We start from the raw sequence: 15524 nt of genomic DNA on the forward strand, positions 1-15524 counted from the left end.
ATCCAGGTTTTCTCACCCTCCGCCCACCCCCACACAAACTCACTCTCCTGCTGGTAATAGCCCATCCAAAGTGACCGCTCTCCTTACAATGTGTATGAAAATCAAGGTGGGCCATTTCCAGCACAAATCCAGGTTTTCTCACCCCTCCCCCCACCAAAAAAACACACACACACACACACACACACACACACACACACACACACACACACACACACACACACACACACACAAACTCACTCTCCTGCTGGTATTAGCTTATCCAAAGTGACCACTCTCCCTACAATGTGCATGATAATCAAGGTGGGCCATTTCCAGCACAAATCCAGGTTTTCTCACCCTCCCACCCCCATACACACACAAACTCACTCTCCTGCTGGTAATAGCTCATCCAAAGTGACCACTCTCCCTACAATGTGCATGATAATCAAGGTGGGCCATTTCCAGCAACCTCAGCCTGGTCCAGTCCACACAAGAGATCCACTTCCTGGACACGACAGGGGGCGGAGGGTGAAAAAACCTGGATTTGTGCTGGAAGTGGCCCAACTTGATGATCACTTTAGATAAGCTATTACCAGCAGGAGAGTGGGGTGGGAGGAGGTATTGTTTCATGGTCTCTGTGTATATAATGTCTTCTGCAGTTTCCACAGTATGCATCCAATGAAGTGAGCTGTAGCTCACGAAAGCTCATGCTCAAATAAATTGGTTAGTCTCTAAGGTGCCACAAGTACTCCTTTTCTTTTCACCTGCCTTAGAGTTGCTCATGCCAAGCCACTGGCCAGGTGGCCTGGACATGAGGAGGGAGCAGGGCCTTGTCAGATGCTCATCTGATGCTCCTGGAAGTTGGTTTGCAGAATCAGACCCCAAAGTTCTCACTTTTTAGAGTCTATTTTTATAGGAATTTCTTCCTATGCCAATCTATGGGAATTGCTTCATCATGCTGTTGCTGAATCAGTCCTCAGATGGCACATTTCTGACGGCTCCGTGCTGCTAGATGTTATCTTGTTCTTTGGTTCTCCCATTCTTGAGGCTGTTGGGTGGATTCCAGTCTGCTCTCTGGGGGTCCTCTGGTTATTTCCACTTGACGCCTTCTTCAGCCGATGGACACTGGATTCTTAGGTTTCAGAGTAGCAGCCGTGTTATAAATTTTATAAACTGGTTAGTCTCTAAGGTGCCACAAGTACTCCTTTTCTTTTTGGATTCTTAGGCTGGCACCTCCCTGATCATTCAGTTATTATCCACACCAAGCATCCACCCACATACATCCTCTATCTCTATTTTAATCACAATTGTTAATACAACAAAAGGGCGGGGAGTCTCTGGGTGCTGTTTCTGTTTTTAGAGTATTGCTTTGAGTCTCTCTCTCTGTGAGTTGCTTTGAGAACAGATTCTGTCTTAGAATGTACTAACACAATTAGCAGCTTGCAAGTTTCACACATAGAGGGAGAGAAACAGTACCAAAAGCCAAGAGACCTCTTAATTAGTAATACCCTGGAATTTAAACTATGGGGAATCAAACTCATTTGTGATTTTAATACAGAACTTCTTTATTATGATCCAACATTGCGAACCTTCTGCATTGCTCAAAATACAACGCTTCACAGTCTGAGTCCAAAATTAGATTCACCTTGTAATGATTCCATCCCCTGTGGGAACAGGCACCACCCTCTTCCCATCACTGTCTTGTAGGGACAGTTCCCACTAAGTGTAACCTGTTGGGGAGGAAGCAGGATGAGGTCAATTCTGGAGGGACTCTGAACTGGGTAATCAGACATATTTGGGGGGGGGGGGGGAGTGTGGTCTGAGCACAGGCCTGGCAGCCAGGATCTGGGGGTTCTAATTCCAGTGCTACCACCAGTGTCCTAGGGCTTTGGGCAAATCACTTAATCACAGAATCAGAGAAATGTCGGGCTGGAAGGGACCTTGAGAGGTCACCAAGTCCAGCCCCCTGCGCTAGACTAGACCATCCCTGACAGGTGTTTGTTCAACCTTTTCCTTAAAAACATCCAGTGATGGGGATTTCACAGTCTCCCTTAGAATCCTAGTCCAGAGTCTAACTACTTGTAGAGACAGAAAGCTTTTCCTAATATCTAAGCCCCCTGCCTGGGGCTGAAGCCCTTGCATTTTGGCTTTGGCCCCCACACCTGGGGCAGTGCAGCTCGGGCTTTGGCCCCCCACTCCTGGGGTCCTGTAGTAATTGTTGCTGTCAGAAGGGGGTCATGGTGCAATGACGTTTGAGAACCCCTGACATAAATCTCCGTTGTTGCAGACTAAGCCCATTACTTCTTGTCCTCCCTTCCGTGGACGTGGCGAATGATTGATCCCCGTCCTCTCTAGAACAGAGCTGAAGACGGTTATCAGGTCCTCCAGTCAGTCTGCTTTACTCAACACTAAACATGCCCAGGTTTTCAACCTTTCCTCCTAGGTCAGGGTTTCTGAACCTTTGATCATTTTTGTTGCTCTTCTCTGACTCTCTCCAACTTATCCAAATCTTTCCTAGAGTGTGGCACCCAGACAGTACTCCAGCTGGGGGCTCACCAGTGCTGAGCAGAGTGGGACATTTGTCTCCTGTGTTTTACATCCAACACTCCTGTTAATACACCCCAGAACGAGATTAGCCTTTTTGCAACTGCATCACATTGTTGACTTATATTCCATTTGCGATCCGCTGTAACCCCCAGATCCTTCTTGGCAGCACTACTGCCCTTCTGTTGGTGCGCATTTGATTTTTCCTTCCTAAGTGTAGCACTTTGCACTTACCTTTACTGAATTTCATCTTGTTGATTTCAGACGAATTTTCTAATTTGTCAGGGTTGTTTTGAATTCGAATCCTGTCCTCCGGCATGCTTGCAACCTTTCCCAGCTTGGAGTCACCTCCAAATTTTATACACATACTTCATTATCCAAGTCATGAATGGAAATATTGAAATGTACTGCACCCAGGACTGACCCCTGCTGGACACACCCTAGATTTGCCCTTCCAGTTTGACAGTAATTATTGATAACTACTACCCAGGAAAGCTTATGCCCAAATAAATTTGTTTGTTAGTCTCTAAGGTGCCACAAGGACTCCTTGTTATCTTTGAATACAGACTTTCAACCACTTGTGCACCCACCTTCTAGTAATTTCATGTTGACCAAATTTCCCTAGTTTGCTTCTGAGAATGTCATGTGGAATTGTGTCAGAGGCCTTACTGAAATCAAGATATAGCATGTCTTCTGCTTGCCTCCTAGCCACCCAGCCAGTAACCCTGTCAAAGAGAAAATTAGGCTCATTTGGTGTGATTTGTTCTTGACAAATCCATGCTGGTTATTCATATAACCCTGTTATCCTCCAGGTGCTAACAAACTGATTGTTTACTAATTTGTTACAGTATCTTTCCAGGGATTGAAGTTAAGATGACTGTCTATAATTCCCCAGGGCCTCCTTGTTCCCCTTTTTAAAGATAGGAGCTAGGTTTGCCCTCCTCCAGTCCTTTGAAACCTCACCCATCCTCCATGTGTTCTTGAAGACAATTGCTAATGGTTCTGAGATTGCTTCAGCTAGTTTGTTAAGTACCCTAGGAAGAATTTCGTCTGAATTGCATTTAATCTCTGCCTCACCTGTGAAAGGGAGATGATAATTCTTCCCTTCTAGGGCTGATGTGTGGCTTAGGTAATGGTTAAATAATACATTGTCCTGCTATTGCCTCTTTCACTACAGGATCTCAAAATCTTTTACAAGTTAAGCCTCGAAACGCCTAGGAAGTAGCATTATTATCACCATTTTACACATGGGGAAACTGAGGCACACCGAGGTTGATTTGCCCAAGAGCACAGGATGAGTGCTGGGATTAGAACCCTCATATCCTGGCTCCTGGGCCTGTGCTCAGACCCAAATATGTCTGATTGCCCAATTCAGAGGGTGGTGCCTGTCCCCACAGGGGATGGAATCGTTACAAGGTGAATCTAATTTTGGACTCAGACTGTGAAGCGTTGTAATCTGAGCAATGCAGAAGATTTGCAGCAGCACCAGGGGCTCACTGATACATGGGCCCCCGAAAGCCCCTTTACACTGTCGGGAGTGGCCGAGCCAGGAACAGAAGCCAGGTTTCCTGACCCATGATTCAGTGCTGTAGCCACAAGACAGCTGTTGCTCCATTGTGCTGTAGGGTCTCCTTCCCCAGGGAGTGCTAAGCAGCAGTGGCAGTTTGCAGCCTTTGCAAAGCAGTTGTCTCGGACCCCTCCAGTTTAATGGGAAGGCTGGGAGCAGGCCGAATAACAAGTGTGTATATACAGTAAACTGCTTCTTCCTGAGCAATGAAACTAGCATGTACCTTGGGCACCACAGACACAGACAGGTCATTTCAGTGCATGGATGTGTGTGGGACAGCCGCCATGCTGGGGGACGGAACTGGGGAACACCAGAGCTAAAAACACTACACCTCCCAAAAGGGACTGCAACAGACTCCGATCTGCTGTGAATGAGCAGCGACAGAACCCGACTCGCTCACCAGTGGGTGCCGCGTGCTGCTGAGGGAGCCCCCTCCAGCCGTCACGCATCTTGTCTCATTTCCAGAATGCAGCTCTGTTCTGGTGGAACCTTTACAGGAACGGAGCCGGGAACGGGGACACCCTCCACGCCGGCTGCCCGGTCCTCGCGGGAGACAAGTGGGGTAAGAGACGCCGGAGATCATCACAATGCACAGCCCGCTAGCCTCCCTGATCAGGTGTTCTGTTGTTTGAAACCCTGGTGCAGTGAAACCCGGAGAAAGGATGGCCTGGCAGAGGGCATCAAGCTAGTCACCCTGTCTGCCCAGGATGGGCATGCTAGTACAGGCAGGAAGTAGGGATGAGATGGTGCTGCAATGCCAAAATAGCCCCAGGACAGAGGGACCGGGCAGCAGATGAGAGACACCTTCGAAACACTAATAATCCTCTGCAACAGGAGTTCCAAGCACTTCGCAAAAAATGATGTCTAGGTGCGGGATACTTAAACATCACTTCACCCCTTCTGAAATGCAGCCACCTCTGAGGTGAAGCCTGGCAGCTGTTTAACTGTTCACAGCAGTGCTGCATGACAGTTTAGGACAGGAAGTGGAGAATACTGTGTCTGACTGACACTATGGGGAGAATTTAGGGAACCACGGTGTAAGGTCCAGAAGTAGAATTTGGCCAGCACCCTGATGCTTGTGAAAAGTGACTCGAGACCTTTAACAGCCACAAGTGGTCAGGAGCTTAGTTTTCCATCTCCAAATGCCAAAACCTCCAGGAAGACAGTGTGCCTCTAGCACCAGAGCACCCCCTGCTGGATTGCCGCATCTCTGCTCTAGCTCTCTGTGGAGGTCTCCCGTGCATGTGTTAAGCCATCATGACCCTGCTTAGCTTTTGAGAGCTGAGAGGCTCACAACACACAGAGATCACATTAAAATAAACACAGCTGGGGAAACTGAGGTACCGCGGGGAGATGAAGGGACTCAGACACAGTGGGGAATCAGCCTTTCCTAGCTGCCTATTTGGGTGGTGTCTAACAGGCAAATGTATATCTCGTGCAAAAGTGGGATGGTTTAAATGACAAACAATCACAGAAATGACCTTTATGCCAGTTGGCAGCAATGTCTAGTGATTAGAACAGAGGGGCCAGGAAGTCAGGGCTCCTGGGGATCTAGCCCCCGCTGTGTCTGAGTCCCTTCACCTCCCCGCTATACCTCAGTTTCCCCAGCTGCAGAGCTAATACTGCCTTGGGACAGAGGGGCTGTCCGAGGGTTCATGCATGATTCATTCAGTGCTTGGCGAAGGCCCGATGGCACGTGCTAGGAAAGCACCGCGGGTTACTGCTTCTCATCGTGCTAGCCTGTGGCTCTGCCCAGCCCTGGGACAGTTTCTGTTGCCATAGTAATGGGTATCCTTCAAAAGGGGAGGGAGGCTTTAAAAATAAAGCTAGTCTGGGGTGTAAATAAAAGCTGAACTAGCTCCCTCCCCGTGAAGATGGCAGCCAGCCCAGAGTTTGGGGCCCGAATCTTCCCAGCACCCCGGCCTGGAGCTTGCTCCGGCTTCAGTTCAGCCTGCTTTGCACCTTCCCTTAGTCTTGAGCAGTTTCCGACGGGCAGGATGGGCCGGGGCTGCCTGCGCTAGCAGGGGACTGGTGTCAGTGACCCAGAAGGTTCCTTCCCATCCTACGGGCCACGCTTTCCGGTTAGGGAGCCGTCCTGCATTGTCGCAGGGAGGGAGCTGTAGCTCCAGCTCCACTTTCTACAGCCACTGAGCGCGTTGCCCGCCGGGTTCCCCAGCAGCTGTGGCTGCAGCAGCTTGGCACTGCCCAGGGAGTGAGCGCCGCCCTGCCAGCTCCCTCCCAGAGCGATCCGACTCGGTGTCTCTACGCAATGAGCAGCCCGGGTCGATGGACTGGGGCTCGCGCGGCTTGGGCGACCGCCCTAAGAATAGCCCCGCAGGCTGGAGCTCGGGCTCCGAAGCCCACCCGCCTCCCCAGACTTCAGAGCCCGAGCCACAACGGCTACGTGGTCATTTGTAGCTTGAGCCCGTGAGCCCCAGTCAGTTGCCCCAGGCTCCGGCAACGCACACTCTCCCTTTGCCCTCCGAGAACGCCTCCCACCTGAGGCTCTCCACGGGCTTTCCAAGCATTAGTGGCTTTACACTCAATCATCCCATCTCTGACAGTGGCCAGAGCTAACTGCAGGAGAAGAGGTAAGAAAGGCCTAGGAGGTGGGTGATGGCAGAATTACCAGCTCATCGGGGAGTTCTCCCTCTGGCCTCTTCAGTCAGTGGGTGGCTGACTCAGGAGGGTCTCTATCCCTTCCTGGCATCTCTGTTACTCTCTCCATTTTAGAACTTTAGGGAAACTGAGGCAGGGAGCACTTCACACCAGAATGTTCAGCCCCTATGGAGTCACCCAAATAAGTGGCCGGATTTTCAAACACAACTCAGACCACTGTGGGGGGCAGAGCCCTTGAATATCTGGCCCCGAGCAATTTGGGATGCTTGACTTGAGTCCGTGTCTGAGCCAGGACTAGGAACGAACCCCTGGCTTTTAGTCCTGACTGCTCCCTGCTCCCGCTATGCTGCAGGGCATGATCCCCCAGCAGCAGGCAGATGGGCTGAACGCCTGAGCTTCTCCTCCACCTCAGCCTCTGAGACTGTCCTGTTGAACCCGTGCGGACACCCAGTGCCGCCCTCTCTCAGTGTGCGTCGTCCCCATCTCTTACAGTGGCAAACAAATGGATCCACGAACACGGGCAGGAGTTCCGAAGGCAGTGCGGCCCTGACCCCAACGACTAAGGGCCGGAGCAGAGCGTGACCACTCCACCCAATCCAAAGGCATGGGAAGAAGTGCAGGATGGAAACCCACCGCCATCAGAGCCAGAAGCAGGGACCACCTGGAAAAGCCAGCTGGTTGGCTGCAAGGGAATATGGCCTGCTGCCAAGGCACGTCTCAGCAAGGCTTCCTCTGCTGCATATTGAGTCTAAGGATCCAGGAGGGGCTGGGAGGGGGGAATGGAACAAAAGTCACAGTGGGAGGGGAGCAGGGCACTTGTAAGGAGAGAAAGAGGCAGCTGGATGCGCCGGGGCTCGCTCAGCTGGGGAACAAGAACAGCAGAAAGGGCGTGATGCCGTTCCTAGGAAGTTCCCATGGGCCAAGGGGGAGGAACTAGTCCGAGGGCCAGAGTCTGATTTCAGTTACACTGGCCATGTTAAGTCTGGAGTTATTCACTGACTTCAACCCTAGGTTGGCACCAGTGTCATTTAGAGCAGAGTTTGGTCTATCAGGGGAAAATAAAGCAAAGGGAGACTGAATAGCCAGGGCAATCCCCTAATGGGGTGACTCTGGCCTGCACAGTATGCTGGAGGAATCAATGTTGCATTGGGCGAGGGTAAGGCAGCGATACTCAATTAGATCTGGAGAATTTTATGACCCGAGGCGGGCCATTTGCGCAGAAGGCTGACAAAATTAAAAACAAATAGTAATTTCAGCTGCCAACAAATAAAGACCTTGACTGCAACACAAGTATTAGTGTTTCTATCTTTTAACCAAGTCTACAAATCACCATTATTCCCTGTGTTTGTGGCAATCTCTACTGGGAGAGGTGACATCGATGACTCTGGCAGGCTTGGTGAGGAGTGGTTTGTAGGAGATCAGGGCAAGGCACATGCACTGGTGAAGATGCTCATCTGTCAGGCAACTGCGGGGTTGGTTTTTTTATAAAGGTCATAGTAGAAAACCCAGATTTGCAGAGGTACATTGATCCGAACATCATTAAAAGATAGATGGCTGGATTCTGGCTATTCTGAAACTGGGCAGCATACTGAGTCCAGAAATCACCAAGTCCCACTTTTCTGAATGTTGCCTTCAAGACAGCTGAGCTCCGGAGTCTTACAGTTTCGAATGGAAAGGCACCTTCATCAGTTGAATCAAGAATGTTCTTTGCTTCAGAAGGGCAAGGTCCATTGGCAGAGACAACAAACAGAGCCTCACCTCTTCCCGCCCCTGCTCCACCCTAGACCCACCTCTTCCTGTCCAGGACCACCTTCTCCTCTGAGCGCACCGCGTCCTCGCTCCTCCCCCCTTCACCTCCCTCCCAGCCTCCTGCAAGCCACAAAACAGCTGTTTGCGGCGGGCGGGAGGCTCTGGGAGTATCAGCAGGGGGAAAGTAGTTTTTGTAGTGACCCATCCACTCCCAGTCTTTATTCAGGCCTAATTTGATGGTGTCCAGTTTGCAAATTAATTCCAGTGCTGCCGTTTCTTGTTGGAGTCTGTTACTCACACCTTCTTGTTAACTGTTTGAAATGAGCCACCTTGATTACATTGGCCTCATTAGCACTACAAAAGTGATTTCCACCCCTTCTTGTCAACTGTTGAGAATAGCCCACTTCCACCTTAATTGAATTGGCTCATTAGCACTGACCCCCCCACACTTGGTAAGGCAATGCCCATCTTTTCATATGCTGTGTATTTATACCTCCCTACTGTATGTTCCAGTCCATGCATCTGATGAAGTGGGTTTTAGCCCACGACAGCTTATGCCCAAATAAATTTGTTAGTCTCTAAGGTGCCACAAGGACTCCTCATTGTTTCTGAAGACCAGTCTGTAGCTCTGCCTAGTCAAATAGCCTCGCGAAAGGCGGCTGACCCTCCAACAACATAGCCAGCTAAGGAGGAATGTTGATGTCTTACTGTATTGCCCCCCCCGAGGCTGCTGTCTGTTCGGCAGTAGGTATAAACGCATAGAAGAGCAAATCATTGCTAATAACACTGCTGTCGCAGGGCGCTGAATGATGCTGATTTGCTGTGTCCGCTGGCAGTTTATAGCAACCAGACAGCTGCCTGTAAGCCAGCTTTGGGCTGGCTCCCAGTCCCAAGGCTGTGCTCCATTCCCTTGTTGCAATGATCGGTCTGAACTGTAAATCTGGCAAGAAGCGCAGCCCAGGAGGAGAGGAAGGTGCTAATGTCGCCTGTGTTGGTTGTATCCCAGCACCAGGCCAGCATTCAAAGGATCCAGTGCACCAGCAGATCCAGCAGGTCCCAGGGAAGCTGCCTGCCTTAAAGGGGAAGCGTCACCAGCAAGAGAGCTTGTAGGAAACTGGTTTTCTCCAGAAGTTTGACATCTTGGTGGCGTTTGCGTTCGGAAGCCTCCGAAACATCTGTTAGCCGTTAGTTTGTTTTTAATACATTTCGTAATCAAAGCTTGTACAGAAAACAGTTCTGACGGTTTTCATTTAAAACCTGCTGGTTTTGAGAAGCGAAACGCATCTTTTTCAGTAAAACTTAAGCTTACGAAAGTCACAAATATTTTCACGAAAACCAAACCGTGGCGGCCATTTTTTCGCAACGAAAGATTTTGCAACCCGCCTCCCAGCTCTTCATTTGTAAAAATGTCACGCGAGTCTAATCCGCAACTCCTGGGGGACTTTGGAAGGGGATCTCAAACCCTCGTGATTTGTGCAGCTTTCGTTTTGTTTCGTTTATTACCCTGCTGCTTTCTTAAGAGCTTCACGGTTGCATTCCTTTGCCTCACAATGGTGTTTCTTCCTCGCTTGTCAGACAGAGCTTCATTGCTTGTAAGGCCTGAAAGCACCATTGCGTTCATCTAGTCTGACCCCCTGCATAGCCCAGGCCAGAAAACCTCACCCAGCAATTCCTGCATCCAGCCCCTATCTTATGGTTGAGCTCGGAATAGTTTTAAAAAACGCGCCCAGTGACTTTTCCATTCACGAGTCTCCTTTTATTCCCTCCTCTCCCCTTTGCCTAGGGTCCACTGTCTCCACTACTACAGTGTCACGGGCAGCTAGCCCAGTAGCCTTTTAAACCCAGTGCCCAGTGGGATACTGACTGTCATGTCGAGCCCCTGTTTTCCCTGTGGCTTGTGCCTGTTGAACAGTTCTTTGCTCGCTGCTGAAATTCTGCCCCCTGCTGTAGCGTGGTGCACAGTACGTGTTCAATTCTGTGCTGCAAAGAGCTGCGGGGCGATAAGTGGCAGTGAGGAGCTACCCAGCTAACGGTGAACGCTGTGGAGTTGGGAGTAATTAGCTGTCTCTCTAGGACAGAGGTGAGCAAACTGTGGCCCGCGGGACCCTCCTGCCTGGCCCCTGAGCTCCTGGGCCGGGAAGCTGGCCCCCGGCCCCTCCCCTCCTGTTCGCCCACCCCCACAGCCTCAGTGCACCATGCTGCCAGCACCATGCTCTGGGCATTGGGGCTGCGAGCTCCGGGGGCAGCGCATCTGCAGAGCCCAGCCTGACCCGGTGCTCTGAGTTGCACAGTGCATGGCTGGCTCCAGCCACACGGCGCGGCTGCAGCACCAGCAGCCACCGGTGCTCCAGTCAGCGCGGTAAGGGGTCAGGGAGCGGGGAGGTTGGCTAGAGGGCAGGAGAGTTCGGGGGTGGTGGTCAGGGGATGTGGGGGTGTGGATGGGGTCGTGGCGGTCAGAGGGCGGGGAACAGGTGGGTTGAATGGGGGCAGGGGTCCTGGGGAGGCAGTCAGGAAGGAGCGGGGGCTTGAGGGGGCGGTGGGGGGCAGTCAGGTGCAGGGGTTCCGGGGGCAGTCAGGGGACAGGAAGTGTGTGTGTGGGGTGGATAGGGCAGAGGTCGGGGGCGGGGGGGCAAGAAGCAGGGGGCGGGGAGTGGATAGGGGGAGGGGGCCAGGCCACACCTGGCTGTTTGGGGAGGCACAGCCTCCCTTAACCGGCCCTCCATACAATTTCCAAAACCAGATGTGGCCCTCAGGCCAAAAAGTTTGCCCGCCCCTGCTCTAGGACAAATACTCAAAGGTCTGTATAAATGTCTTCCTCTCTTAGCCAGTTTTCTGGTTCCATCAGGCATGTCTCTGCTGCAGCTGGGAGGACTGACTCCCAGCCCAGTTAGACAGACACACGCTAGCTCTGCTTGATGTAGTTTGCTAAAAGTAGCCATGTGGCCGTTTGTCCCAGGCGGTGGCTCCGGCTAGCCACCCGAATCCAAGCCCACCTGAGTCCAGGCAGCCCCTATGCAGCACCATCCACACTGCTATTTTTAATGTGCTAGCTTAGCAGAGCTCCCAGCTGCAGTATGGACAGCCCCGAGAGTCTTCCTTTAAACATACTGGCCTGGGTATAACAATAATAAAACAATAAAACCCACAGCTGGTTAGGCTGCTACTATGCTGCACACCCCAGCCAGATGGATCTTTAAAGTGGCAGCAGGACTTGAACTCAGATCCTACTGCTCCCAAACCACAGACCCCAGTGAGCTGAGCTAGAGGAGAATCGCCATTAGCACTGCAGGGTCTATGACACATAGGAGAGCAGTTCATATTCCATCCAGCAGAGGACAGCGGACTCACACTGACTAGCCAATCAGCTTAGTATATTGTGTAATGCTCTATAGTCAACTCACCTCAGCCCTGTGAGACAGAGAAGGATTGCAATCCCCTTGGATAGCTAGGCACACTGATGCCTAGAGCCGGAGGTGACATCACTTAGCCAAGGCCACCCAGCCAATCACTCTCAATGCTGGGATTTGGACTCAGGAGTTCCTGCTTCCCCACCCCATGCACAGGCTTCCAGATCACTCTCTAGCTGAAGAAGTTTCCTGTCCAGCCATCCTCTCCCCGGCCCCATATTTAGATTGACGGCCCCAGTCTGCTCCACTCAGATGCACTATTACTGGTCGCTAGTGAGCTTTGGGCTGGAGAATCACAGGCCTCCACAATGGAACAGCCCTCCTAGACCAGCGGCTCCCACCTGTCTCCTGTGCAGGCTCCATGTGGGCTCTTGGTATTGGGCTCCTGGTACCATGCCCTGGCCCAGCGTTAGCAGGGTAGCTTAGTGGTTAGAGCGCAGGATTGGGCTGCATTCTATTCCTGGCTCTGCAGGGTGCCCTTGGGCAAGTCACTTCATCTCTCCATGCCTCAGTTTCCCCATCTGTAAAATGGGGATAATGACACTGACTTGCTTTGAGCTCTAGGGATGAAAAGTGCTATGTAAGAGCTTGGTTTTCTGTTCCATTTTCTCTCTCCTGTCCTTCCTTTTCTGCTTCTTTTCTTCTCCCCTTCTCATCCTCTGTCTCTGCTAATCGCTGCTCTCGGGTCTGTTTGGCTTTCCTGTTCCATGGCTCCCCGGCCCTGGTCCCTGCCAGCAGAAAGCCGCATGCCGCATGCTGTGGGGGGGAGGAGGGGTGTTAGTGTCTATGGGAGCCTCCATGAGGCTGATCGCATTTAGCTCAGTGCTGTAATGAGCAGAGAGAAGCTTTGCATTGTGGGGCTTCCACCTGGTGGTTTTCTTGGAAGTGGGGCGGGGGGGGGCAGCAGGCAGGTAAATTTCCAGGAGCCCCTGCTATCCTGGAGCCCTGGGAGCACATTGCAGAGAGGGGAATAGAGCTGGGGTCATGCAACTTTCTGTGCTCCCACTGTTTTCCTCTGCCCTGTGTCTCTGCCTCCAGAGTAATCAGGGGCCCATCTAGGCAGACCCATCCACTGGAGTGGGAAACACACTACCAGGCCACTCAGTCAGTCCATGCCCCAAGACCCAGGAGGTCTGTTCCCTATAGCATGTCCTCCAGTCTTCTGCCCGCTCTCATTAATGACTCATTTGCCTGGGCTCCCATCCCGAGCCGTTGGGAGGCTCTCACACAGTCTCTCGGCTTTCACCTCCCCTGCTCTGCAGCCTAGGATGGGCACTCAGATACCCTGGGGATGGGCTCAGTATAGGAACCTGAACAGAATACCTCTCTTCACTCGGCTTCATCCCATTCCTCCTAGCTGCCTCCACTCGTTAACATCAGCCCCATCCAAAGCCACAATAGGCCACCCCTGGTTTTCCAGTGCCATAGCTGCCCTTCCTAGCCCTCGGGTTTTGCATCTTTCTGGCACTCCGCCCTGGCAGCCAGACGGCCACAGAAGAGGAAAAGAAAGCAGCATTTCCCTTGGAGCTGTGGGTCACACGCCCACCTCCCTGGCGGTGTAAAATCAACTGAGTTAATATTTGAGGAATGGCCATTGTGGTTAACCAGCACAGAGCTGGATTTCCCTCCTCCACCCCCTTTCCCAGCATAATAACACGCCAGGGTTTTTTTCTGGCCGCAATCACAGGAGAAGGTATTGGTTGTTCTGGAAGCCTCGAATGCACTGATGGCTGAGCCTGTGCTGCAAAAGCTGCTTCGTGAGTAGCCTTGGAAAGAACTGAACAGCTGGCACCATAGCAGCTGCTGAGCTGGTAGACGAGTGGCTCAGTGGGACTGTTTTGCGCTGTATCCGAAAAGATTTTCAGGGAGCCTCAAGTCCTGTCCGGTGCATAAGTAGGACCTTCAATAACTACACCAGACAGTCCAGCACCAGCTTTTACCATTATTTAGCTCAGCTTTCTGCAGCATACCCACCACCATAGTAATTGTAACAACCAACCTGGAACTTGGAGGGAAGGGCACAGCACTGGAAAGTCAGTCTGTGTACACATGGCTGGAATGTTAGCTGCATTTGCAGCTGCTCTGTAAATAGTTCTCTTAGGGGCTTGTCTACACTACAAAATTAGGTTGACTTAAGTTAGGTTGACCTACAGCAACTAAATCAACTTTTGGTGTCCACACTACCCTCCTTCTGCCGGTGGGGTGCACATCCTCACCAGGAGCACTTGTGCAGATTGAAGTGGGGCATTGTGGGGCACTGACAGCTGCACGGGCTCACAGCTGGAGCCCCGCCCTGCCCTGGAGCTGACAGCCTGAGCTGTGAGCCCAGCACCCCCTCAATTTCACAGCAGGGATCCTACCAGCCGTGAAATTGACATTCTTGTCAGTTTCACAGCTGCTATTGTTTCACATTTTGTCTCCGGCTCTAAGGGTCAGCCCCATGGCTACATGGATGCTGTGTTGCCCTAATTACATTGACCTAAGCGCTATGCCTCTCGCGGAGGTGGAGTTACTAGGTCTCTGTAGTGGGCGACTTACTTTGGCGGGAGCAACATTGTAGTGTAAACGCTTACAGAGTTAGGGCGTCGTAAGCTGCCTTATGTCAACCTAACTCTCTAGTGTAAACCAGGCCTTAGTAAAGAGCCAGTTAGAAACATGGAGTCCTCGCATGTTGTGGAGTCTCCATAATTGGAGGTTTTTAAGAACAGGTTAGACAAACACTTGTCAGGAATGGTCTCGTTACTACTTAGTCCTGTCTTGAGTGGAGGGGACTGGACTAGATGATCTATAGAGGTCCCTTCCAGTCCTCTACTTCTGTGATTCTGTTATTACCCAGCACATGGTACATGAGAGAGTAATGGAATGCGTTCGGTGTCAGGGCTCAGATTGTAAAAAGAAAGAGGCAGGCAGTACTTTACTCAAGCTCCACCCATGATCCCCAAATCTTCCCACTCAGCCCCAGAATAGCTGTGTGTGTCAGCTAAAAGGATCAGCACTGAAATAGTTAAGGATGCATTTCAACACCAATCAGTAGGATCCAGGGTTAACATCTCCTTGAGATGAATGGGAGCAGTTTGCATAGGCTGTTTGCAGACTCAGCAAGAGAGCATGGCCTTGGACTGCATTCAGGTATTCTTCACAGTCAGAAGGGCTAGATGCTTACCGGCCCTTTCTAATGAACGTTCTAATGACTCTGCAGAGGCTGAGGGGACAATCTGTGAAGTGCCGGGGAGCTGGCTTGATATGGCCACAGGCTATGCCAAAACTTACCATGAGTGGCAAAGAGTGGGACACAGAGCTGTAAAATAACTACCTAAATTGGGCTGCTACATAACACGCTCCAGAGACATAGGGCTTTATGAAGCCCAGCTAGCCTCAGGTGACCACTGAGAGACAGATGAGTGGTAATTATCATCCCTAACTTACAGCTGGGCAGCTCAAGCAGAAAGCGCTTACAGGGGAATCCTAAATCCTGTGCTCAGACTATTGGCCCAGGGCCTGTCCTTCATCAAAGCAGCTAGATACCACTGCGTGTAGCTGCCGTAACCCCAGAGCCGGTAGGGGACTGTCTGGTGTAGGTACTAAGATCCCTCCCACTCATGCCCAGTACACCATGAGCAAATTTATTGCAACCCAGCCTCAGGCCCTTGGGTCACAAG

At 51.4% G+C, this 15524-nt stretch overlaps 1 protein-coding gene across 1 annotated transcript in view; it reads left to right on the forward strand.

The window, feature by feature from the left end:
* P4HA3 (prolyl 4-hydroxylase subunit alpha 3) overlaps positions 1-8410 on the forward strand; it is a 35316-nt gene extending 26906 nt beyond the window's left edge. Inside the window, exons 12-13 of the mRNA XM_037878513.2 lie at positions 4556-4652; positions 7202-8410. Of these exons, the coding sequence (XP_037734441.1) occupies positions 4556-4652; positions 7202-7272 (168 nt within the window). The 3' untranslated portion in view covers positions 7273-8410. The remainder of the gene's footprint in view (positions 1-4555; positions 4653-7201) is intronic.
* Positions 8411-15524: the final 7114 nt, after the last annotated feature.

The sequence above is a fragment of the Chelonia mydas genome, chromosome 1 (assembly GCF_015237465.2).
Source record: "Chelonia mydas isolate rCheMyd1 chromosome 1, rCheMyd1.pri.v2, whole genome shotgun sequence".
Taxonomy (NCBI): domain Eukaryota; kingdom Metazoa; phylum Chordata; order Testudines; family Cheloniidae; genus Chelonia; species Chelonia mydas.